Below are 26,220 nucleotides of genomic sequence, written 5' to 3' on the forward strand. Positions count from 1 at the left end.
TTGCGAGGGATCGCCCACTTCCATGCTTCAAGCCTGGCTTGATCTTGTAGTGGCATAAAAAGGGAAAACTTTTCTTTGCACGGCCTATACCCTGTGTTGCAGTAGGGTACAAAGCACTTCCTCGTCGCGAAGCACACTAGCACACTAAACAACGAAGGATGTCGAAGTGCCAACTTACGCGAGCACGTTCAGAAAAACAAGCAACAACATGTCCAGCGTGGAGTGAAGGAACAGCAAGAATGCGGCGGGAGAGCATTAGCAAGCAGCGGCGGTGAGTAGCGATTTTAGCGCGCCCTCTCTGGAGAGGTTTCCTAACCAGAACGGCATGCGCCTCTCTCCATGAAGCCTCCAGTATGCGCCGTTCTCTCACCTAAACTATTCTTACACCGTGGTTTAAGGTAATCATTTGCCTTGAGTGACAACATCAAATGAAAATCTACATGCCAGTGATTGCTCGATATATTAGTGTTTTGTGGCGCAAGTGGCACTGGTGTACTACTCTGATCTTTGACTACAAGGTATTAGGGTGCAGTAAATTGGAAGTGTATTTGGGCTTTAGAGAAATTCGGCTATGTTAGCGTTATACAGAGATCAGAGACATTCATGTCAGTTAAATGAATTCACTTAAGCAACCTTTATCATATATATCATCTCACTTGTTTGGGAGTACCCACATTAGGTTTGAAAAGTCTGCCCAAATTGTGTCAAGGCCCTAAAGTGTGAAGTTATATCTAATATTATATGCACTTCTGCTGTTACGCACATTCATGTTCCAAAGGGCAGTGCAAACAAGCATTACAGAAAACAAGTTTCTTTGAAGCCTTTTCAGCAAAAAACAAACAATGTTGGTATTTTTGTGCTATTGCAGAAGTACTCAGTCCAGTGAAGTAGCTGCAGCAGCCCTCATTTTTTTTTTTTAGCTGCCCACCATTGTGGCGATTGCGTCTGGAGTGGTTGATAGGCATGGCCATCCAGGCAGGGCACGTTATCTTTCCCTATTTCTTGGCAGTTTCTCGTAGTGCCTGCAATATTCACCAGATGATAGTTTTACGGATTGTTAGTATTTAATGATTAACTTGCAATGATAAGCGTTTTTGGTTCGTAGCGCCATGCTGTGGTTCTCGGAGAACTGAGTGTGGGATCATGGGATCATTTGTGACAGGAATATGTACAGAGAATAATTTTTCTCGTTGGTGAAGTTACGTAAAGATCTGGGCTTGGTTGGTTATTTCAAGACCGTGCGATTTTAGTAGTTCTTTTAGTAGTTTTTAGCATTCGATAACGTGAAGATCCTTGTAGCCATTTGAGACTGCACTGGTTTAGAATTTACTATTGTTCACTTCATGGCATGAAGGCAGGTAACCAATGATCAGCTATAGCACGAGATTGTATTGCAAGAAATGGGAAGCAGGCATGAGAAGAAGGAATGGTTTGGCGGCATGAGGACATTGAGAAATTTACATGCATAAAATGGAACAAGCTCACAGAGGGCAGGGTTCGTTGCAAATCTTTGTAGGCATAGGTGTGTGGGGACCTTCCCTTCAGGAGAGGCAAAAGTATGTCAGAGCACTCCCCCAATTCCTATCATGTCAATGTATGGAGGCCGGCTTTGTGCCCCCCCCCCCCCCCCCCATGAATCGCAGTGCCCCCTCCTCCCTGTTATGTGTGGGGCTGACGTTGTGCCCTCCCCCCCTTATTAGGTGACTAGAAAAGGTAGCCAGCGGCGGCTGCATTTCCGATGGAGGCGGAAATGTTGTAGGCCCGTGTGCTCAGATTTCGGTGCACGTTAAAGAACCCCAGGTGGTCGAAATTTCCGGAGCCCTCCACTACGGCGTCTCTCATAATCATATGGTGGTTTTGGGACGTTAAACCCCACATATCTATCTAGAAAAGGTAGCCCCCCCCCCCCCCGTGTACATGCCTATGATTGAAGGAACACAAAAGTAAAATAATGAATCGGTTTAGGCTGACGATTCGGACTGTTGAGAACTCTAAGATTAAATTCACCATCATATTATTATTTATAGAAGACCGAAATTCTGGCCAAACTATCGTTCTTAAATTTCGTGCTGAAATTGATGATGTGTGATGTTTTGTGGCGCAAGGGCCATTTCACGGCCAAAGAGTGCCAGTTCATTTTACTAAAGATATGGACAATGATTGTGATAAGCAGCTCTATAAGGGCCATAAAATTCCTCGCGGTAAGGTGGGTAAAAACATACAAGTAATAAAATCATGACCATGCCGTGAAAGGTGTGGGGGGTGTGAATAGATGACAAAAGTTGGGGATAATAGAAAACGATGGTGGACATGTATGGCATTAGCACAAAAGCCTCACTCGTTCATACCCTTGCGTCCAAGGGCCGTGAGGCAAGTGCTTTGTTGTGTAGCCACCGAAGCGAAAACCTCTCTGGAGAAGTCGTGCTACGAAATGCCCGGATATATGATATGAAAACTACGAATTTCTTTCATGCTGAAATTGCCGTACGTGATGTCACTAATTTCAAAGCACAATTTTGTATTTTTGTGATATTGGCTCAATGAAATTTCTTAAACTTCATATGTTCAGGTGGGCTGAGACTCCGTTACATTAAAAAAAATTTTTTTTGCTTTCATTTTTGTTTCAATATTCTTGCTGAGCAACAATTTCATCCCTTTTTACTTTGTTACATATGGTAATCCACTGTAGCTGTATTCTTCACATCAACATCTTTCGACCGATTTTTCCAACCGCCGGCGAATTTTTCAGACCTGACAGGGCACCATGAAATAGTCGGAAAAATTGAACAGTTCGAAAAAGTGGTCAAGCCATGAAAATGAAGTTTAGTTGGGTTAGAAAAGCCTGAAGAAAGCCGCCAATAATGCGACAATTGATGCTGTTCTTAGGGATGAGCGATATCTGTGCTACGGTAACAAGGTTGGCAACTGCTGCTGCCAACCGTTCCAAGCGGAAAAGTTGGTGGCTTCATGGAACCAAGCAAACAAAACAAGCCTGTTTTGAGGGATTTAACCACACAGTCTGGGCTTCTTTTAGCTGCACCGACCCCACGCAGTACTTGAGCCTCCAGCATTTCGCTACCATCAAGACGCTACCGTCGTGGCCGTGATTGAATCCACGTCAGTAGTTGAGCAGCATTACCACCACAGTGCTACTGAGCAATCGCGAACAGTAGCAAGCATTTGACGCGCGGCAACTGTGAGCACAAAAACGATGATGGTGATGTGTGGGTTTTTATGGCGCAAGGGCCACGCTTGGCCACAGAGCACCATGAACAACGATGATCGAGAAGCAATGGTCTGTGGTCGAAGTGATATGAAGAGGATATGAACAGCCATACTGTTACGCGGCTGTAAAGGGGCCTGAAATTCTGTGCCCTGCTTTGGCACACCACTAACATGGCCACGTCGAACAGAAAGACACACACCCAGAAATTGAAAACTTACTGGCATATTAGTCATGATAAGGCTGACTGAAAAGGAAAAGTTTTGCCGTTTTGCTAGCCAAGGAAGATCACACGTGGCCTCCAAAACTGAAAGATTGTGCGCGCTTCCAACCGTGAAGGCCATACAACTAGCCACTGCAAGCCAAACTCGACCAAGGGAACAAAACATCCAGCATGGCGGCTTTCAAAATTGAGTGGCATAGCTCAAAATAAATGATTTAGTCTAGAAAATTGAACTTTGGAACAGAAATTCATTTGTAACATTGGTCGCAAAAATTCATAAGTGAAATAGGAACCTTGGCTGTGCATTTGTGAAGCCCGAAATATTCAACAAGTCCGAATTTTCGGAGTCTGGAAGATCTGTCGGCGACTGTATATTCTGCATAGAACACTTTTGTGTGTGCATGCACTGTTTTTTTGTTTTGTATTGTCGTGTAACAGCAATAATCATTTTGGCCATTTGCCTCGTTAGCCTTCTTGTTATGTAACTCCTTGCAAAATGATTTTATGGTTAATTTTCTAAATTCTACAAATAAAAATTAAAGTATCGTTTTGTAAAATTGCTCAAATGGCTATATTGAAGTCAAGTTCACCCTATGATTGTAAGGGCTCATTTTCACACATTCCTTACCGAGTGTTCTGTCATGCATCGCCCATTTTGGTAAATCGCCGGTTCGCTGACTCGCTGCGCTCCTTGCAATGTCGCAGACGTGCCAGTGGCTGAGCGATTTAAAAGAGGTGCTGCTCGACTCCATGGACGTGAGGCTGTTCCTCAACGGCCGCTACACGCTGCTGTGCATCTCTAACTTCCTGCTCAACGCATGCGTTGACAACCCCTACATGTACCTGCCCGACAGCGCCATCCAGCTGGGTGTCGACAAGGACCGGGCGTCCTTCCTCATCTCCTTCATTGGCATCCTTAACACCTTTGGCGTGGTGAGTTTGCAACGACGGAGCAAGGGAAGCGGCCAGGTTAACGGATTTGTGAACCACGTTTCCAAGTTACCATTAAATAGATTCATTATCGAAGTTTATTGTTTTCATAAATTTTTTGCCCACCCCCCAAATTTTAAAATCTCAAGTCTGTCAAGGCCATGCAGAGTTGCTGGGACTTGTCACTTGCTTTAAGATCTCTCTCTAATCTTTCGTCCCCGTGAGCGCGCTGCAAGCTACGCAGTGCAGGACGGTACAGGTTAAAGAAGTTGTGTCACTGCACGTGATAGTCCTAAGCGTGGGTGACGAAGTGTGATTGCTTTTTCCCGTTGTCGTTCATGTGTGCAAGTGTGGCTACTGTGTAACGTTAGCAGGCCATGAAGCGCGGTGCCAGCATGTGGTGCTACCCCGTGGATTGAAGCACATCTGATTTGAACGCCGCTCTTGATTTTTGTCGGGTATTGACCAAGAGCAGGCTACGCACTCCGCTTCTAAACTCTTTTGCTGCACCGGCCTGCAAGGTTTGACTGAGCTGTTGACCAAGCTTTGAGGGGTGGGTGGGGGGTAATGACCCTTTTAATTCTCTTGCACATAGTTTCCATCTATATGTGGCATGTGCACCTAATTTATTTACTTAGAAATAACCAGCAGTTCCAACAGTGCGCATTATTCACAATATTGCTGTCTCTGTTCTAATAGTGTGATATTATCACAGATCTTATAATTTAGTTTGATACTCAATTTCAAACAAAAAATATTAAACAACAAATATTAACAAAAAATATTAAAGTGAACAAACTCTTACTGTTGGTGCGGTGGCAGCACTTCCATGAGAAAGGCCTTGGCAGAACGTTCGCAGAAAATTCTCCCTTTTTTATGACTTCAAGATGCTCTCTTGTCGAACTTCATACGGTGTCATATAAACATTACAGACCAAACATTGATGGATAAATGTCCAAATGATGATATGACTGTGATAAAGAGTGAATGCCTGCTCATATAATTTTTATTAATTAGGTGGCCTCTCTTTGCATGATTTCAACCACTTTTTGATTGTACAGTACCAAATCACATATTCAGAGTCTACTGCACATGCTTACCCTCCTCTAAAGCTTTTGCAAAAGACTGTGCAGTCCAGACAGGGCAAGGAAGGGCAAGAACTATTGTTTCATGTGCAGTATTTCTGCACAGTCTGTCAACAATAGTGCTTGCACAGATACTTATGTTAAAATTGTTCACACTATTTTCTTATTGGGATGAACTGCCAGGGAGCTCAGTCAGTCACCAACGCTCCACAAAGACTTTACTGGTGCTGTTCTGCAGACCACAGTGTGGTCACCTTGCACAAATAAAAAAAAAAGTTAGAGTAAAGGAAAGAAGTGAGTCTGCGTGGTTGATAGTAGTGTATACCGTGCTCTTTTTCTTTCTTTGTTTCAGTTTGCATTAGCTATGGTGCTAATGACCTGTAATTACATAAAACAGTACTGTACAAACTGCCCCGCATTTATCCGAAGTCCTCGACGACAGTTCCTCAGATAATCTGAGTAGCCGTGAAAACTCATAAACCAACCATCCCAGCTAAACCATCCCAGCTAAACGTACCATTGAGTCATTACTATCCCGTGGTACTCCGTGCAGGTGACAGTAGGCTACTGATGAGTCGCCACTATAGTCTGCTATCCCCGCGCAGGTGATAGTGGGCTACCTGGGCGACAAGTCGTGGCTGGAGCCCACACTGCTTTACAGCCTGCTCACGGCCATCAGTGGAGCGGCTATTGCAGTGCTGCCCATGGTGAGCAGCTACACAGCCCTGTCCCTGCTGAGCTCGGTGTACGGCTTTGCCATCTCGGCCAACTACACGCTGGTGCCAATCATCCTGGTCAACCTCATCTCGCTGGACAACTTCACGGGTGCTTATGGCCTCCTCCTGCTCATCCAGGGAGTGGCCGGTCTCATGGGACCTCCCATTGCCGGTGCGTGTTGCCCAGTGATGGCACTGTTGGTCATATTTATCTTACTATAGAATGCCAGCACTTCTTCAGTTACCGTAGAAATTACGATTTCTTACACTGATAATAACTCGTTACTGTAGCTTGTGTTCTTACATAACAGTGATGTACTCGGGAAGCCCAGGCTTCTTTCAACCCATTTTTCAGACACGACACGGGTTGCTAGCCAATTTAAACTCTCTTACAATAACCATAAATTACGCCCATGCTTAGCTGCCAGTGATGTCCGCTTGTAAAATCCAGAGGTGCGCCAATACATGAACTTTCACATAGTTTTTAGTAGTGTTTAGTAGTCAAATGGCCCGGAGCGTTAATATTCAAAGCATTCGAACTTTTGGAAAATAAGTATAACAGCTTATAACTGAAAATAAAGATAATGACAATAAACAGCTGCTCCCACTGGTGATCCAAGTGGTCGCTGCGCCACGAGCTTAGCCAGGAGGGATTTGCTGTCGATGCGTAAAATGCCCATCCACGTTTCCGAGAAGCCAGCTGGCGATGAAATTCTTTGGGTGCAACGCAGCACATTACACCTTCATCGCATTTGCATGCCTGTTTACTCGATGTTCTTATTTTCAGAGGTCGAATCTTTTTACACAGGCGCTGTGATCACATGTTCTACAGTGCATGCCTGCCATCTCTCGCGATTGTACGAATGCTATCAGGAATCTCCCAAAAAGTGCTCGCCAGAGCAGAGCCATTTTTTTTAATCATGCGTGTACGTCAGCCTTTCCTACTGCGACAGTTGTGGTGCTGCAAAAGAGCACTCACCGCTACACTTTTAGTTCATTGTAACCATACCGTAGAGTACCGCTAAGTTCATATTCTAGGCACTGTAGTACCGTGCATCTGCGCAAGGGCCGGGGGTCGCGAGGCCAGGTCACCACCGTACCCAAAGAAGGCGACCACAAGTTTTGCTTATGTCTGCCTTGAGGGGTACGCTAAAACTACGCCGCTTGCCTATGTGTCAGTTGTATTTGTTACAAGATTTTGGGGAGATGTGTGTTTCCACGAGTTCAGTTGAAAGATCTATGACGGTTTCTAAAGTAAAAAGTGTACTTGCAAGTGTTTCTGGACTCTCACACAACTTAGTGTCCGTGCTTTGTGACTTCGCGGAAAGGTGGCAAGTATGGGTTTTGTATACCACGAGTGCCTGTGATGTAAGCATTTCGCAAAGTGACCAGGTCAACATAGGGCAGGACATCGGAAGTCTCTTCCAAAATAGCTGCAAAGACAGTGTGATCATCATCAGAATGTCTATTCACAGGATTTCTTGTGGAACACAACGTGCCGCTGAGCATAAGTGATCGCGCACGGTCATTGTTTCGTAAAACACTCCCGAACTGCACGGTTGTGAATCGATACGGGCGCAGACACACGCGAACAACTGCCATCGTCGGAAAATGGCTGCAGATGCCGAAAACAAAATGTGTGGAGGTCCTAAACAACCGTGCTTCCATAGTTACAGTGTATGTAAACAACGACAGAGGATCTCAAATCTCTCAGTCCGAATGTCAGATATGCAACCCCCCCCCCCTTCTCCTCCACTGCGTTCTCCTGAATTTTCATCCTGCTAGGTTGACAGTGTGAATACCTTGCTAAAGCACTGAAGTTTGGGTTGGAAGCCCTGGCATAACAATCTACTAACTTATCCAGATTATGTACAGGAAAATGCTCCATAAAGGTGTGGCAAACCGAATTTAAGATTTTCTTTGCTGTAGCCAATGTTTTGTCCCATCCATGTTCTTTGTGTCGAAGCTTTGAGTGTATTCCTTCATATGCAGATACAAACAAGACAGGAGTTGAAGCAAAAGTGGAAGCTTAAAGAGATGTTAAATTTATGAACATGAGGTGCCTCTGAGTGAACGTTTTACGATCAGCGGTCTTGCCTTCCTCAAAACCACAAGGTTGCGGCCTTAAGGAAGGCAAGACTGCTCACCGTAAAACGTTCGCTCCAGGGGCACCTCGTGTGCATGAATTCTTTGTCGCTTGATATAGAGGCCATTTCGTAACTTTCTTTTGAGTTGGACGACGCTCCTTGAGTGCTAAGTCTTTCTCCACTGGCTCTCTGCAGGCTGGCTATGTGACACGACCGGTGCATACGACGCCACCTTCTACTTCAGTGGCCTGAGCATTCTCGCATCGGGCGTTCTAATGCTGCCCGTGGCCAGCAGTTGGCGCTGCCAGAACCCAGCCTCCTACAACAACCGCGACGCCGACAGCACGTCCTCGTCTTCCGCCGCTGCCGCCACTACGTCCTCCTCCGCTGAGCCGCGTAATCACGTCACTACGGTCCTCCTGCCGCAGAACAGCACCAACCCGGTCGCGACCAAGTTTACTGAAGAGGGAGCCCCGCATGAGACCGTGGCGCTAGTCAGCAACGGAATCTGCGTGTGAGCTTTGCCCTCAGTCTTTCTTCCTCGAACACTTGGGATCTGGAAGCACGGCACATTTGAGCCGCAGTTGTTGGCTCAGACAGTCAAACTTTCTTTTGGATTCATCAACCTTACGCACTTCGTTTTCAATCACATTTTTTCTGGCCAACAAGTGCGATGATCAGACTGGCGCACCTTTATGAGCATTATGTGGCAGCGTGTTTGTCACTGCAGGGTGCCAGGAAAGTACGTGGTTGCGTGCCGTGTCACGTTACAGCGACGCCTGAGAGTCCTCGCTCGGCCTATTTTCTGTGGGAGCCGTAGGGGCCCAGTATTTTGCAGCGATCCATTTTGATTTTTTGTACTTTTTGCCCTATTGTCATTGGCCACAAAGCCACCGCACCTCTGTTATCACCGGGATCGGCCACTTGGCGCGATGTTTGACGAACAGCGAGCAAAATGGATCGCTACGAAACACTCCTCCTGGCTGCCTAACTTCTTGAGAATAAAAAACTGTTTGCCTTTCCGTTCAAACTTATGCCGAAGCAACAAGTGATTGGCCGGAAATCTCTCATTTACTAGACGTAATCACTCGCTCAGTGGCCTTTTTTTTTCTGCAAGGAAGAATTCCTTTTACATCGTAAAAAAGGGGGGATATAAAAAGGGTGTCTTTTTGTCCCCAATCATCAATTGTCACCTGGCCTGCTCGTGTGTTCCTTCCTTCAAAACTTGGTGCTTGCCACTTTCCAATCAGGAACAGTGTGTCACGCCGATATCGTGGGTGTCATTCGTCACCTGGAAGTATTGGGGATACAGCAGTAGTGCAAGGAAAGGCACACTATATAGATGGCAATTGTTGTTGTGGGATGACAAAAAAAAAAACACTCCTTTTGGTCGCTTTTTATTCGGAGTTTAACTGTGCTAGATGGCCAGTAACATCAAATAAGTAAAGATAGTAAGGTGTGAAAGCACCTTTCTTGCACATTTATGTGGTTTTTCGCTGTTTCGTTTATCTTGCGCCATTGGCTTGTATTTTTCAAAACAGCTAAACTATCTAAGAATTACATTGAAGTACACTCAATTCTCGATATAGCGAACTCAGATATAACAAAATATGGGTTATAGCAAATGAATGAATACTCTTGCAATAGCTATAGTACTAGGAATACACTTCTGTAAATGAATTTTTGGTTATAACAAACTTTCTTCAGGTAAGATGCTATTTCGTTATAGTGAGGTATGATTGGAATGCAAAAATTTTACCTACATGATCTGCACCTGTGTGCTCATATAACCAGAGTATGCAGCATATAATTGGTAAAACACTTTAGTATTGCTTGATTGCAATACCATCCGTGTTTTTACAAAGAATAGTTATACTGTGCCGTACTAATTTTTATTTTCATGTAAATAATCACTGCAGTAATGTGTTGCTTCTGTAGCCCAATCAATTCTGGCTCTTACACGGTTGAGTTGAACCTTGATATAGCAATCACTGATATTTTTAATCTTGAGGAGAAAGCTGAAAGTAGCTGTGTATGGGCCTAAAAAATCTTGTCAAGCCTCACACAGTTTCACAAATGACTTAATTGATTGACATGTGGGGTTTAACGTCCCAAAACCACCATATGATTATGAGAGTCGCCGTAGTGGAGGGCTCTGGAAAATTAGACCACCTGGGGTTCTTTAACGTGCACCCAAATCTGAGCACACGGGCCTACAACATTTTCACCTCCATCGGAAATGCAGCCGCCGCAGCATGTCTTGTAAGGTCTTGAAAAGTCTCTCAAGGCTTTGGTCAGACACCTCCAAGACCGTCTCCAAGCAAGCAGTTACACTGATCATGAAAATTTGTGACATTATAATGTCATACTATGATGTCACGTCATAATGAGGAATGCAAAGAACAAGAACAATGTATCTGTAACCGAGCGTTACTCTACGCTCTACTCGGTGTGTGCAGAAAAAAAAAAAAACTGAGCCATTATTTTGCCTAGGTGGCACAAGAAATGACTACAGAAATCTGAGCCAAAGGCAGGTCCCGAAGAGGCCGACAATGCTCTTTCGATCTGCCATGGTTCGGAACGACTAGGTCTTAAACCTCAACACATTTACGCTAAGCCTGAGGGGGTGTTCTATGCCTCGTCAAGTGTCAAGATATAGGAACACATTCAAACCCTGCAGCTTTACTGTTTCTCAATACCACCTTACCATCTAGGCCTGGTACGTGGTCTCGCCCTTGTGCCGACTTACTTTTTCATGTCGCACGTAGTTAGTAAGGAATTGCCCCTTCCCACCTACGGTTCTTGAGCCTTACACTTTCTCGCCGATAGTACGGTACTCCCAAAGCACAGCTTTTTGCCGCTCTCTGCTCGAGGTTCAAACTTTTTCGCTCCTTGCACCGTCGGGTACACCGCGGTCTGCCGTGGACTTTTCAGCCGGCTCTCGACGGCTTGTTTTTTCACCCACTCTGTACAAACTTGCTTCTGCAAGGCAACGTAGATAGTGTTTTATTGTACACACAACGTGTAGAAGACATGCGTGGCTTGTCTGCACACAGTAAATGTCCGAGCCTGCAGGCCCGCCCACGAAGATAGCATGCCTGGTACGAAATCCCATATGCAATACATTGAGCTCAAGTCCAGGTCAGTGTGTTCTGCACTAGTCTCAGTGCTTTTGTTTTCCGCTGTAACAATACTAATAGGGCCTTTATATATATGAGCTGTACTTGCTAGTGAAATATTCTAGGAATAAGGAGACCACTTGACCAAGATTACAGTACGAGAAAAATAATTTAGGTGTTTACTCTCCCCACGTCGCAACGGTGAGTGTGTCCAAATAACGCTCAACTATACTACTACATATGGTGGTCGCAGTTTTGTGTGTGGGCTGTCATTGTGACGTGAGAGTCAAAGAGACTAAGCGTGATGTGGTGAACGCACTTTTTTTTTCTCTCTCGTATTTTCCTTAAAGCACTCTTCATGCTAGCAACTAGAGTTAGACATCATGTAGGCCGTGCTTTTCTCGTGACCATGGTGTAAGTACACCGTGGTTCTCATGTTTGCAGTGCCATCACGGATGCTACTTATGCAGTTTTGCAGTTCGTCAATAGCGCATGCTCCTGTCGCAATTGTGCCCCCCCCCCCCCCCCCCCCCCTTCGTGTTCCGCACGCTACTGCCGCACAGTTGCGTGGGACACAAGGGGGCCTATAGGGATCGAAAGAGCCGTACACTATTTGGATGCACACGCCATGGGGCACAGTGTCCACTCCTAAATTATTTCTTTTTACACCATGGCCAAGAGTGTCATAGGCCGAAGTAGTGCCCCAAATGCTTTCAATTGTTCCTTTTATAAAAGGCCCTCTAGTGTATACATGTGATGCTATGATGACTGGGAAACGGGGCCTGGCTCATATGCTATGTTTATTCCAAAGCATGTGCTCTTCTACCTTCTCTGCTTCTGCTAACCATCCCTGCCTTCTTACATCATATATATATTAAACCACACAATCAGGAAGGATTGTGTTACCCCAATGGTAAACTCTTGTTTCCACAGCATGTACAACTAGCAGTCTGCGTAATGTACCGATTCTTCTCCAGCTTGGCTCTCCATCGTGCAATCGTTGCGCTTTCTGGCCGATCTCGGTGATATCCAGTTGTGTGGTGTTGTGCCGGCCGATGATAGTGGAGGATTAGTGTTGGAGAAAAACGGAAGTCGTCGTATGTAGGCTTGGCCCTGTCAATACCCTTTTGATCATAAACACCCTTTAAAGATCTCAGAAACGTTGAATTGGGTGTGCAAGAAACTATGTTGCTAAGTAAAAATAATATGCATTATTTCCTAAACCGTTTCCTGTGGAGATTTTTATTAGTTAGTGGAAAAAAAAAACATTCTGTGAAACCTACATTTTCCGGCACTGTGAAAATTGAACACAAATTGATGTCGGTAAAACAGGGATACAAAATTGTGCCTGTGATGCCGTTGGTTGCAGCACGCTGAGTGGAAATAATGGACATGCCTGTAGAGAAAGAGAGAGGCGGGAAGTATTCTGATTTCAAGCTAGTGAGCCTGTAATCCAAGCCAGTGCCGTAAGGTCGTAATGGAAATATAATCTTAGAGTGCATTCCTTTTTGGGGAGTGCTAAATCTAGTAGTGTTAGATCAATTTTGCATGTTTCTGTATTATAAAGCTGATTTTCCATTTCAAAATTATATTTCAGAAAACACTACTATCCAGTCAAGTTCTAGCTGACCAAAAGGTAGCATTTCACCTTAGCATCAAGACTTATGTACACTCTTCAGGAGCTTATTCACCGTGCTGGGGTGAGCTTTGTACATTATACGCTTAACAATGTCAATCCACTTTCATTCGCAGCCCAGAATAGCATTACCAGTTTACTTGTACTATACTACTCTTTGGAGCTCTTTTCGATAGCTAAGAGAAGCCCTTCCTCACAACGTCACTTATAGCTGCGTAGGTTCGATGCTGAGGTGAAGGCAGTAAGACATTAGGATAGACTGTTAGTCTATAGGTGTTCATGACGCTTTGGATGTGCTCGTCCCGAGCCTCATGACAGAAACGCTGCGGTCACCCCGTTGGTGGACCCTGGCAAACATAAGTGAAGAGAAAGAATGTAGCCCTCGTTATGAAGACTATCTAATCACCCTGGAGGTGCGTGTTTTCATAGTGATGCCTTTCCAACTTCGTCAAATGAAACGAACGGAATTTGCCGACACATGGTTCTTTCGTTGCTCTATGTATTGTGCGCACTATGTGTGAAAGCTACATTTCAAGGATGACAGCATTTGAGTGTGCTTAAAGGTGGTTAAAGTCTCCACTTCCGGTCGCAGCTTGCCGTCAGTCTCAGATGAACTGCATGTACACTGGCTTCCACTGCTGGGGAACTTCTCAGGATCATTTGTGAGGTACGTTCAGTGGTGGAAAGGATCTTATTGTAGTGTCGAGTACTTTTCAAGTCATCTGTTGAAAATTGGGTAGTGGTCGGGGAGGCTGTGAGTCTCTTCAGATGTGCGTGTTTTGGCTAATGATCTTTTTGGTGCCTTTTGTTGCAGGTAGTATTCTCTGAGGCGGCATATGCCGTTCAGCTTTGGAAGTATGTGGCGTTGATGATTATGCTTTCATTTGCTTCTTAAAATTGATTTTTGACTATATCAGCAAGACCGAATATGTACACCTAAGAGCTAAAGTTTGCGGGAAGTGAAATTGAACACTGCCTCTAATCAAACGTCCCAGCCTGTAGCAGTTCTTGCCACCTGTACGCTTCTGACCCGGAAGATCAGAAGCGTCATTCAATAAGAGTCGAAATTTTCTTTTTCTGTGAAGCCCAAGTTCCCGTAAACCTTTGCTGTCGTGTGTATATTTCACGATTGAGCTACTGTGGCTTACCGTAGGTGTGCAGAATAGCTCTTCGCTTCGCTTTAGAGCTTCCAGATTTGACGTAACATTCTTCAGTGTTAATTGGTACTAAACACGCACATTTCTAATTCTTTTGGCTTGGAGTGTTAGAGCTCAGTGGTTTGTTATCTATGTACAGTCATTTATATTAAAGAAAAGCTGCCACACTGCTAATGATGTGACTTAGTCTAGGTGCAGGTGGTAAACTGGAGCTTATGGTGTAAATGCAAGGCTCGCAGAGGTTGAATAAGTGTAACCAAGCCTGAGAAGTCTAGCAGGGCTGAGCGGTTTGACAGCTTTGAGCGCTTAGGGATGCGTCTGGGATACCGTTACAGAATTCAGCATTGTCACGAACCAGGACCCCCACAGTTTCGCTATGTTTGAGAACAGGTTGACATGCAAGGGAGATTTGTTGTCTATTCTACCATCACGGCGTGTCAGCTAACTTGCAGGGCAAAGTTACGACAGTTGATGGAACTGCAGTGAGCTCAGTGGCAGGAAATCTCTGGCAATGCAAACACCTGTAACAGCATCCTCGGTGAACTTAAAGCGCAACAGTGTTTCGAGTGCCTTCCTTCAAGCAAGACTGCTTTGAGGAAGGAGAGCTAGAATTGAGAATGTTTTGTCGTGGAAGGCACTTCGTGTGTGCCCTAGAAGACAGGGTGCCGTCAGAGGAGTCAAGAATTCTGCGTAACAATAAACGGACAATCGTTGCGGCTACTTCGGAAGTTGCGCAATAGGGAAGGGTGTGTTGCCCTTCTCATCCATCATCGAAACGAGGCAAGCTTCAGCTTGTATGGTGTGTTGTGCCTGTGAGTGGGACTTGCAGGTGAATATGTTGAAAAGAAACCGCTTCTTCACTCTCGAACTATTGTGAATACGGTTACTAGTATAGCAACTTGGAAGTTAGGAACTCTACCATGGTCCATTTTAGATTATTCAAATTTTGTATGTGTCCCTTGTCTCTTGAAGGTAAGGTGACCGAGATGTTGCAGTCCCCAAGTGACGGTTCTTATTCTCTTGCCGAGTGCATTACTCATGATGCCAGAAAAAGGTATTGCACGTTTGCGCACGAGCTGTAGTAGCAGATACTTCTAGAGCTAAATCTACAGTGGCTGTGGGATGTTAGTTGTTACACTTCCAAAAAAATGTAATCGTTCAGTGTCATACTCTACCAAATGTTGAAATTGAGTGTGCCATAACGAGAAATACTTGCTGCTGTTCAAACTGTAAATTCTCGAGGGAACTTTGGAACACTTCAAATTTCAAGCTGTCTGCCTATGCTAAATGACATTTAAAATACCATGACTAAGTGTAAAGTTTCATATTTATGTGGTCTTCTCCTAAGTCACCAGTTGCAACTTTGCAATTAGTAACTGAATCTGTAACTTCTAGCCACAAGTTAAGTGATTTCTCAATTTTACGTGTTTTTCTTTCTCTTTTTTTCCCCTTTCACTCAGCTGTGCAATTCATAGATCTAGATACCCTTTCTTCTGGGTTGGATGATGATCTTTTTTTTCTTCGTAATGCTGTGCAGTTGTACTGGGCATCAGAGACACTTCCACTGGCTACATTTTGAAGATCATTTGAGTGCTTAAACCGACTCATCCATACATTAGAGATCATCACGTAACAGTTTTAATTTCATGCACCATTTTCAGTACCAAAGTTCGAGTAATGAAGCGAGTGGTTTCAGAAAGCAAATTTTTCTGCAGCCCAATTTCAGTGACACAGTTTTTTATTGTGTGTTTTCATCTGATTTTGGCTCCAAGTTATTTCTTGGTACAGTGTTTTTAAATTTTTTTGAAACCCCTCAATTATTATGAGTTGCATGCCTGAGTGGATGTATGTAGCAAATGTGTGATAAATGCTACGTGTCAACTTTGTCTCGTACGCGATAGTTTCAGTCACTAAGATACACATTGGTTACTAAGATACACATTAGTAAGCGCAAAAGTTGGTTCATGGGTGACCCTGGGCATCGCTCCATCGCCCAAATGGAAACAAACTCCAGACTTAGGTGTGCAGTTTCTTGATTTCAATGTGAACGCATTGCTCGAAGTCATAACGTCGCGTGACGTCTCCATCGAATAGAGCATGCATAAATAATTCTAGTATTAGAAACATCTAGATTGCGATGTAAGATGTGCTTACCTGCCAGATTTAGAACCGTCTGTAGATTGACATCAGAGCACCCATCAACTGACCGATGATGCTACTGCACAGTGGTCAATAGCCTGTTAGCATTTTGACTATGATTTGTGCCTCTGTGTGACTTTTGAATCTAGTCACTGAGCTTTCTAGGCTAGCACCTTCATTGTAGCTCAGTCTAGTCGCAGCCTATAGCTTTTTCTTGATGAGAACGCTGCCCCCATGTTTGCGTGTTTTTTTTTTTTTTTTGAAACAATGCATGTGATGCAATTCTGTTAACCCTTTGTTTTTTTTCTTCGGTTTGTTTTGTTAAGCTGATCCCTTGTGCTTGCATTGACTGGTTTGCTCCGATACCATGCTTTTGTGTTGCTTTCTCATAAAGGGCTCCGATAACTTCAATCAAAACCTAATTCTTAGAGTTTCTTTAGATTAAGAGTGCTTCTCTTTGTACGTGAATATTTTATAAACAAACACTAAGCGATCAGCCCTCTCTAAAACGTTTAAGCAGTTGTGTTTCAGGTGCCTATCTTCACTGTGAATTTTTTTTTTTGGCACCATTGTCGTTTGATGTGAGTGTTTTTACATCCACACTAATACTATCCAGTATCCCGATATTCATTGTGCGATTTGTGTCTGCTTGTGAAGTAAGCAGGTATTATATCAGCGTTTCAATACTTGCTCAATTAATTATATTGGCAGTGTAATTTGGCAACACGGTGTCGTCAAAATGTACGCCTTTTCGCGTCGCCGCTGACGTCACCAACAAAATTCTGAGGAGTACTTCACTAAATGTGTTTTCACTAGAAGCAGTGAAACAGGTGTTGCAATATTTGGTGTAAATAAGTGAAGCACAGTATCTTTCGTTGTATGTGCACGATGGGTTAGAACTGCTTGTACTCCCGTAGCATTCCATGTGTGCGTTTTTTTAGTGTAATGCAAACTTCCTTGTGCATTTTTTTAAATTCCTGGATGTTTGTTGCGAGCAGTCCACATAGGCATCAAATCTTTGATTTATTGTATCATCAATCGCTCCTCAACCTCTTAAGAGACCCCATTACGCTTCATCTAAAGAAACACTGCTGCATTCGTGAGTAGTGCTAATTATTACGTTTCTAGCATGGCAAGTTTGTCCTTGGGTCGAAGCTTCTCACTTTTTATTTCTCGTAAGTTTGCATGCATTGTTGAGCAAAGTGCTGTAGTTAAGGCAATGGCTAAATCGGTCCGAGTTAATGCGAGATTGAAACCTAGGGATTGTACGCAGACAATTCTATCCTTGGGATTTGAAAAAGGGACAGTTATCAGAATTTTTTTTTGGAAAGCAGCATATTTTTAACTGTGTCTGCTTCACAAAGAAGAATAACGAGAACACACTAAAGTTTTAAAAACATTTATTGGGATGGTAGTACTACTTGCAACACATTAGTTTGTTATTGTATCTTTTGTTATTGCTTAGCTGCTGCTCGACTTTGGAGCCTCTCGACAGGTCTTTCTGAGCACCCAACATAAATGCCGACTTTGTCACATAATTTATCAATGTTATTAGAACATCATTTTTCTTACATTCAAGTGATGCACAACTTGACTTAATTATCGTTAATTATCATCAATGAAATTTCGGCAGTTTTTCTGTATGTTTCAACACTTGAGTGAGTGAGTGAGCAGGAACTTTATTGTCAACACTTGAAAAAAAATTAACCAATTTCTTTTTTTTTTTGAATATCAGGAACATGCTTGCATTTTTTCTCTTCTCTTTACACTGCATTTGGTAGCGAGCACCTATGATTTGTGCACTCCTCTCATGCCTAAAATTTATGAGAAAAAAAAAATTTTCTTCCCCCCTCCCCCCCATTGTTCATTACGTGCACCAGCAGACCAGCGATAGTGCCTTCATTGCACAAGCATGTTAACACGTGCTGAAGAGCACAGGCACTGATCTTGTTTGTCACCAAGTGTTGCTGTTATCCGACGAACATCTTTTAGCGGTGTGTTTGCTGGATGCACTGATGCCGATGGGAAGTTTCTGTTAGAAAGCATCAATTGACTTGGATATCATTGGGTTATTGTGAGGTTTGATACTGCAGCCTGTCGCGGAGCGAAAGGTGTATCAGAATGATGAAACATTGCTCACTGCACTTACCACTGTTCTTTTTTTCCTGCCTACACATGTCTCAAGTTGTTGTGTGTTGCTGTGGCTGCTTGGTGTAACGCACCGACAACAGCTGTAATGCGTTCAGAGCTTTTACTTGCTTATTTTGGTGAAGAAGCTAACTGGTCAGGAGGTCATTAGCTTATATGTAGTGTTCTTGAGGACATGCATGGCTGGATGTTTTTGAATAAAAAAAAAGTTGCCTTCTGCACCACTTTACCAGTAAAAACAGAGCCAAAAGAGCATACTGATGATGTGAAATTGAAATTCTGTACTCAACTAGGTGAGACTAAAGAAAGAAAAGGCTTCATCAACATTTTTTCACTGTACCAACAGGCACACAGCATATTTATCATTGGGATATTAGGAGTGACTTATTCGTACGGAATAAAAGAGAAAGTAGCTGTTGATGTGCTTTATTAGTTCTGGCTGTTCTTCCTTCACACTTTCCCTGTTGAGATATTTGTGCAGAATTGCGTGGAGACGTTTTGCAAAAAGAAAAAAAAATTATAGGCACCTCTGCCATGGCTTGTGTGCTCTAACGGTGACATTAGGTTCAGCCTGTCTGTACAAATGATACATTTAACACTAAAAGAAACTTTGATTGGACTTGTCTACATTATCTGCTGCATACCACTGTTTTTTTTTTTTTTGAAAAATAATGTTTCGCCAAAATGTTTTGGAAAAAATGGGCATGACTAGCGAGTAAGTCAGTATGATGTGTTGCTGCAGTGTAGTCTAGAAGAGATTGAAGAATAATAGCATGTGTTTTTTTTTATCTTGTGCTGCATCACGAAAGGTTACTTTTGTGTCTTGGGAATGTGTAACTGGGATGGAATAATTGTACACTTTGTTTCATCAGTTTCCCGACGACAATCTTGCTATGCAATGCTTACTTTTGCTGTACACATTGCCAGTGTTACAATGTTGCGGAGCAGTCATTTTTATTGCACATTCTGTGTATATTTATTTCAGAAATCGTCGCCAATGTGGTGTCGTGCTTTTTTCAGAACTCGAGTGATTGTTAGAATGTGCGGGACACATGTCGGCAAGTTGCATTAATAATTTAATCGCATTTTTAAGAAACTCTACACTCATTTTTTTCTTTTGTTTTTGTTTTGCTCCCTCGCATTATGCTTGTGTGTTTTGTTGTCATCGGTACATTTTTGTGCTGCAATGCATTTGAGTTTTCCTTACCAGACTGTGATAAATAACTATTGGAAGTTTGTGTGTTTGTCGCTAGGTGATCAGTGTCTAGTTTCTTTGCCCTCTTTTAATTCTTGAGCTTAGTGCATTGACTGTAAGTTTATTCAATACGATAATTCAAGGCAGCGTGTGTAGCAGTCACATGCAAGTTCTAGCTGTTCTTAATTAGCAGACATTAAACGTGTAATGCGTATGCACATGCTTCACAGTATTCCAGCACATTGTTGTTGCGCATGTAATTTCCTGGCAATTTTGGTAGCCCCATGTATATTTGATTTCACATTAAGTACTATCCCGCATGTGGTCTGTTGCGATAACAAGTGAAATAAGAAACATTTAGCTTTTACTTTTATGCCCTTGGTGTGAAAGATTCCGGGGTGAGTTTTGGTCCTCGAGATGCAACAAATAGCCCAAGAAATATAGGGTGCTTGGCAAGCCTTGAACTGTACATATATAGTAACCGATTTAATAAACTGGACACTTTCTTGGTAACGTGTACTCATTTCTTTTGGGCTGCCACGTTGTGTGGTTTATCAGTGGTGATATGTTCCCACTTGCCTTTTTTGAAAAGCATGTTGTGGTGCCATTAGAACTAGCACTTATGCATTCCATGATGGAAATAGAGATTGCTCATAAACCTTAAAAGGATACCGGGCTTCATTTACCATTGCGGGTAAGTAGCTGTGACCTTTCATTGCCAAGAACACGGGTAGTGGGCTCAATATTTGGTTGAATGGCAGCAGAGTGTGCAAGCACATTTAACATGATAACTCCTATGGTGTTGCGTGACAGAATAGTCAAATTTCGGCAGGCATCAATGCTTCTGATTATGCAACGAGTGCTTGTTTAATTAACGGTCACCAAACAATTCGTGGTTTTCAGTAAAAGCTGGCAGTAAAAGGTCTATTCATCATCATCAGCCCGACTACATTTACTGCTGGACAAAGGTCTCTCCCATAATCTGCCTGTCAACTCTGCCCTGTGCTTGCTGCTGCCATGCTGCCACTTGATTCGCGACTCCAGCAATTCATGCGGAACCTAGTGGCATTATAGGGAAGCTGCGTACTGAGGTCCAAACAGTCCAAGTGCCAGACTTATACGTTAGGAGCATAGTAGGATGGTACCGCCCGTGAAGAAAAAAAAACAAGCAGCCAAGCAGTTCTGCTGTGTTCCTCAGTGCGTGTCAGCGAGATGGAAGGACAGCGCCATTTCTTTTCACGCATTTTCTTCCGAGGCCAAAGCCCGAAGCGCGGTGGATTACGAATCTCCACATAGGCAATGTCGTGACATAGACGACAGTTTGCTCGCGGCATTTTGCACAAAACGATTTCTTCTCAACACTAGTGAGGCACTAGTGTTAACTTGTCAACTCAAACCTATTAAATGACTTTTGTATCCAGTGACTACATGGTGCTGCAGCGCCCGAAGTATGTAAACGAATTTCGCAGAGACGCCGTGCACCATGTGCATTACACTTGCGATTGAGCTGTGTTTTATTTTCTGCATATTCTCACCAGAATAAAGGGACTTGATTCATTGGGCACACTTGCAAATATTACTTACTGCATGTATTATGCCGCCATTCGAGCACATGTATTTCCTGTCAGCAGTTTCTGCGACGTTTGTATTTACACGTGGCGGCCACCCAGGGGGCATTTAGCATTTTAGTCTAGCACATCGATCGCGCATCTTAAACGGGTATCGGGAGTTCTGGTGTTTACTAGTATTGTGCCAGCCAGTTCGGGAAGCGATCATTATAAACTTAGCACTTTTTGGAAGTGCGGTTGATTGCTTGCGTGGCACGGACGAAATTGCAGTGCACGCAGGCACTTCTCAGCGCACAAGAAAGAAATTGTTTTCTTGTAATGCGCGAAGATGTACCATATGATGCTGGTATTTCACTCACAAAGTTTCATTGCAGTAATCGGCGACAAATGCACCAGCTTCGCGTGAATTTTAACCGCCCTTGCAATTCTTCACGAAACCAACAGCATTCACTTTCCGCTGGTGTGTACAGTGTCATAAGGGCAGTTTATTACGTAATATACCACTATCTAGATTTCCTTTATTCTGATGCCAGATGCAAAAGCATTAATAATTTGATTGTGTTACAACCATCATTCAACTACGTCTGCAGGTGCTACATTTGGTGTGCAATGTTCTATGACAATGAAACCCTTTCGCCCTCCCCCATTTTTAGGCAATGTGGTCTTGTTTCTGGTGCGAAGAACTAAATTCAGCACACACAAATGCATGAAGTTTAAACAATTTACTTTTTAGGTGTGCCATGCCTGCGAAGACTGCTCAAGAAAAACGCTGTACTAAGTGTAAACATGTCGAAGACATTATGCTATGATTAAAATAAAGATTCTCGATTAAGAGAGCTGTCGCAGCCAAGACTTCGTTGACATGCTGAACCGTTGGCCAGAGTGAGTCAAATGCACTTCATAACACATAACCTAGCCGCTTTGGGTACAATGTCATCCAATCTTAGGTGAACACCTTCTCATAGAATCTGATGGATTACTCCTAAAATTATTATTGAACTTATGCACGACATTACACATGACGTATTCATCTTAGATGTGGTCTCCCTGTACATAAGCCGCGATTACATGCATGGGGTACATAATGATGTCAACACTTAATGCATTTAAGAATGGACTGAGCAAACAAACTGTTGAAACGATAACTAAAAAAAAAGCATTGCCTGCTGATACCATAACTGAAAAAAAGACATTGCCTGAAGAGCCAAGTCCTGCCAGCGCCACCATGGTAAATTGGCTGCCTGAAACTTCTTTGCACTTCAATCCACCGTTCTTTTTCAACTACATTACAGGATGATCTCCCATCCCTTGATAATGGCTTCAACCAAAGCCTTGCATGCTCTATAGCTGACGAGGACTTGGAAAATATGGTAACATCTCTTAGTAAATGTTGTGGTAACTTGCTTTACAAGCCTCCATCATGCTATCTGGATTCAGTTAACAACAAACTTTGTACCATAAAATGCATAGTATGAGTGTGTTTTAACATACACAAAAACTCTGGGCTTCCTATTTTTCACTTTCCCTCTAACATGCTGACATACATTATTGGAAAAAAAAACATTGAGAAGAAGAGACTGAGTCATGAAAATATTATCAGTTATTTCAGAAATACAAACTATTGCTTTTGTTTGGTGACAGGAATGTGCTTGCCAACCTGGCCCTCGGACACAAATAGCAAAATTCTCAGCTGAAGAAAGAGGTGTGGCTTATTTCCTTCTGAAGAGGCTGACAAAGACAGCTCAAGCGCTGTCCTTGTCAGCCTCTTCTATTCATCTGTTTTTTAGTGCGCCTCAACAAAATTTGCAATTATGAACGTTATCCAACAAGTCCAACTTGCTACCTTGCTGTTTCTAAGGACTTGCTTTACCAGCTCAATGTGATTAAACAACATAGTAAAAACGGTTTCATTGTTCCTTGAAAGCCATCTACAACAAAATTTCACCAAATTTCACCTTTCATATGCAAGTGGGTACCTAAGAAGAAAGCTTGCTAAAGATGAAAGATTTGGTACCGATACTAGAAAAAGCGATGCCATTACGGCCAACCGGAAGTGACGTACAGTTGCTATAGCTAAAGATAAACACAATTCTGACTTACATTCGCGTTTATCAAAACCTGATAAAAGATCTGCCCTGTACAGGTTTCTACAGAACAAAAAAATCGACGCAGGTACTAGCATATTCGCATTCAGTAGTGCTGTCTCCTAAAGAGACAACAGATTTGTTAGAGGGCATCGCGAAAGGACTTGAAGCGCGTTTCGCTTCATCATGCTTGAGACAGACCTGTGACATTCAAAAGCGCAATCTCGAACTTTCGGGAAGTCACTATGGCGGAACTGGCAGATGTCATACTAACTGTAAAGCAAGCGGCTCCCGGTCCAGATCAGATTACAAACTCTATGATTAAATTGATATTTAATCCCCATCCTGATGAGCTTTTGAATATTGTTAACTGCTCCTTACAGCATGCATGAATTCCAAGCGCATGGAAAATTGCTAAAGTTGTGTTGCTGCGAAAAAAAGCCAAGCCTCGGATATGTCCTGAATAACATTCGGCCAGTTTCGCTTACTTCAAACCTAGTTAAAATATTTGAAAGAATTCTTCATAGAAGGCTCAGTGAATTCATCGCTCGTCAGGACATCATTTCACCAAGGCAAGTAGGATTTAGACAGGGGTGCTCTATATGGTCGGCTCATGTTGATTTGGAAAGCCGAATTCGCCTTGCAAAAGTATCTGGTGAGCTTTTCTGCATTAGTCACGCTAGATATCGCAAAAGCCTACGATAGCGTGGAACACAGTACATTAAATTCAAGATTAGTGGACTGTGAGGTGCCCAAGTACATTATATCTTGGGTTCAGAAGTTTCTCTTTCAGAGACAATTTTTTTTTGTTGCCACGAGAAAATTACTTCTGCCTTATATAGGCAAACAAGAGGTGTTCCGCAAGCGTCATTCGATCCTGTCACCTCTTTTATTTAATATATTATTATCATCCATTCCCGTTCATAAAAATGTTCCTCTTTACGTCTACGCCGATGATATTGCTTTTTTCTCGTCATCCTGAGATATCAATAGTTTGTATCAAATCTTACAGTCATATTTGAGTGAGCTTGAGGTATGGCTTGGCGGGCTGTCTTTTTCACTTAATGTTAGCAAATGTGCTCTGCTTGTATTCCTTCTATTGGTTCCCGTATTTCTTTCACTGCATTATCGAAATGATCCGATTCCACAAGTAACGGCGCTAAAATATCTTGGCATTGTTTACGTGGACAATTTAAATTGGCAGCAACAAATAGAATCAAACACCCGTAAAGCAGAAAGCGCCCTAGGATCGCTACGCCGGTTTTGCAATAAGAATTCAGGGATGCGCAGGGATACGTTACTTATGATCTACAAACTTTACGTACGCCCAATTCTGGAGTTTGGTTGTGTTCTGTTTTCCGGAAGTGCTGAGTACAAATTAAGACCTCTTATATTGCTAGAAAGGCAAGCTCTGCGGCTGTGTCTTGGGCTACCTAGGTGTGTCGCGAATAGCGTGCTTTATTTGGAAGCTAGAATCATTCCACTTGATGCTAGATTTCGACAGCTTACTGTGCAAACATTTTTAAAACTTTACGATGCGGCCCTCTTCTGTTCACAGACAGTTTTCATCAAACATCCAGTTTCTTTCTTTCAGCGCCCGTGGTTTCGTTATCAAAGACCCCAATTAAGTCATTTTCGTCGAATCTCTGTTATCAAACCTTCACGTTTCCCTCCAGCATTTAACTCCCCAAACCCAATGCTCGGTGCCAGTTGACTTAATTTTCGATTATATTTTGCCGAAAAATGGCAAGTTACTTTCAAAGCATGTTCTGGAGGGCCTCCTTCAAGACCATCTCAGTCATTTTCCTAAATACGTAGTAATTTCGACGGATGCAACGCAAAATCTTCAGAAGGCTGGAGTAGGTATTTTTTATCATCAGCTTAATTGGTCTTTTGCACTCCGATTGCCTGACTTCACACCAATTCATCTCGTAGAATTCCTGGATATTACATTGGCTCTTCGAAAACTAAATTATCAGCAATCACAAGCTATTATTATTTCGGATTCTTTGTCTCTATGTACACATTTAACGTCCGCGAAGCAGTCTCCTCTTCCCGGGATATTTTGGTCTCTCGTACCGCATAGCTTATCAGAAGTTCGGTTTATTTGGGTACCCGGGCATGCTGGAATTTTACTAAATGAAATTGCTGATTCGCTCGCTTCGGCATCTTTAAATTTCCCAGTGGTGCTAGTAGCCCCACAGTTTCCTTTTATTACTTCCGAACGATTCAAACGCCTGTTAATGTTAAAAATCAACGAAACGTCTCTCCTACAATCTGAAGAATTTCGGCACTTGCAGTTCACATGGAACACCGCAAAATGCCTTTCCCGTTAATGTGAGGTGACCCTCACAAGCTTTCGCTGTAGAGTTCCTCGGTTAAATTTTTATCTCAACAAATCAGAGAGAGAGAGAGAGAGAGATAAAGATACAAGGAAAGGCAGGGAGGTTAACCAGACGCACATCCGGTTTGCTACCCTGCACTGGGGAAGGGATAAAGGGGAGAAAAGAGGTTGCAGAAAGATGAGAAGGTACACACAATCACGAGCACACTTGGGGAGCACACACAGTTTAGAGGCGGTCGCTCAGGTTTGTTGACTTAAGGTAAAGTAGCAGTGCTTTAGTTGCTTTCTGCGCAACTGAGGCAGATGCCCAAGGTCCTAGTATCTTCTGCACACAAAATGGTCCGGGGTCAAGTCGATTCAAAACCATCCGTAGCTGGAATCGCTGTGTGTCGTAGCAAGCGCAGCTGCACAGGACGTGTTCGATGGTCTCTTCATCTCCGCAGTAGTCGCATGTAGGAGTGTCTGCCATACCAATGCGAAAGGAGTACACCTTTGTGAATGCAACACCCAACCAAAGGCGGCATAACAGTGTCGCATCGGAGCGGGAAAGTTGTGATGGTAGCTTT

At 43.2% G+C, this 26,220-nt stretch overlaps 1 protein-coding gene across 3 annotated transcripts in view; it reads left to right on the plus strand.

Annotated features, from left to right (window-relative positions):
- LOC119180122 (monocarboxylate transporter 12) overlaps positions 1 to 20,171 on the plus strand; it is a 57,893-nt gene extending 37,722 nt beyond the window's left edge. For all 3 annotated transcript variants that reach the window (XM_037431264.2, XM_075869477.1, XM_075869479.1), the window contains exons 3-5: positions 4,152 to 4,379; positions 6,067 to 6,349; positions 8,460 to 20,171. In XM_037431264.2, coding sequence (XP_037287161.2) covers positions 4,152 to 4,379; positions 6,067 to 6,349; positions 8,460 to 8,782 — 834 coding nt within the window. In that variant the 3' untranslated portion in view covers positions 8,783 to 20,171. The remainder of the gene's footprint in view (positions 1 to 4,151; positions 4,380 to 6,066; positions 6,350 to 8,459) is intronic.
- The last annotated feature ends 6,049 nt before the right edge of the window (positions 20,172 to 26,220 follow it).

This window comes from Rhipicephalus microplus, chromosome 7 (genome assembly GCF_043290135.1).
Source record: "Rhipicephalus microplus isolate Deutch F79 chromosome 7, USDA_Rmic, whole genome shotgun sequence".
NCBI classification, from domain to species: Eukaryota; Metazoa; Arthropoda; class Arachnida; order Ixodida; family Ixodidae; genus Rhipicephalus; species Rhipicephalus microplus.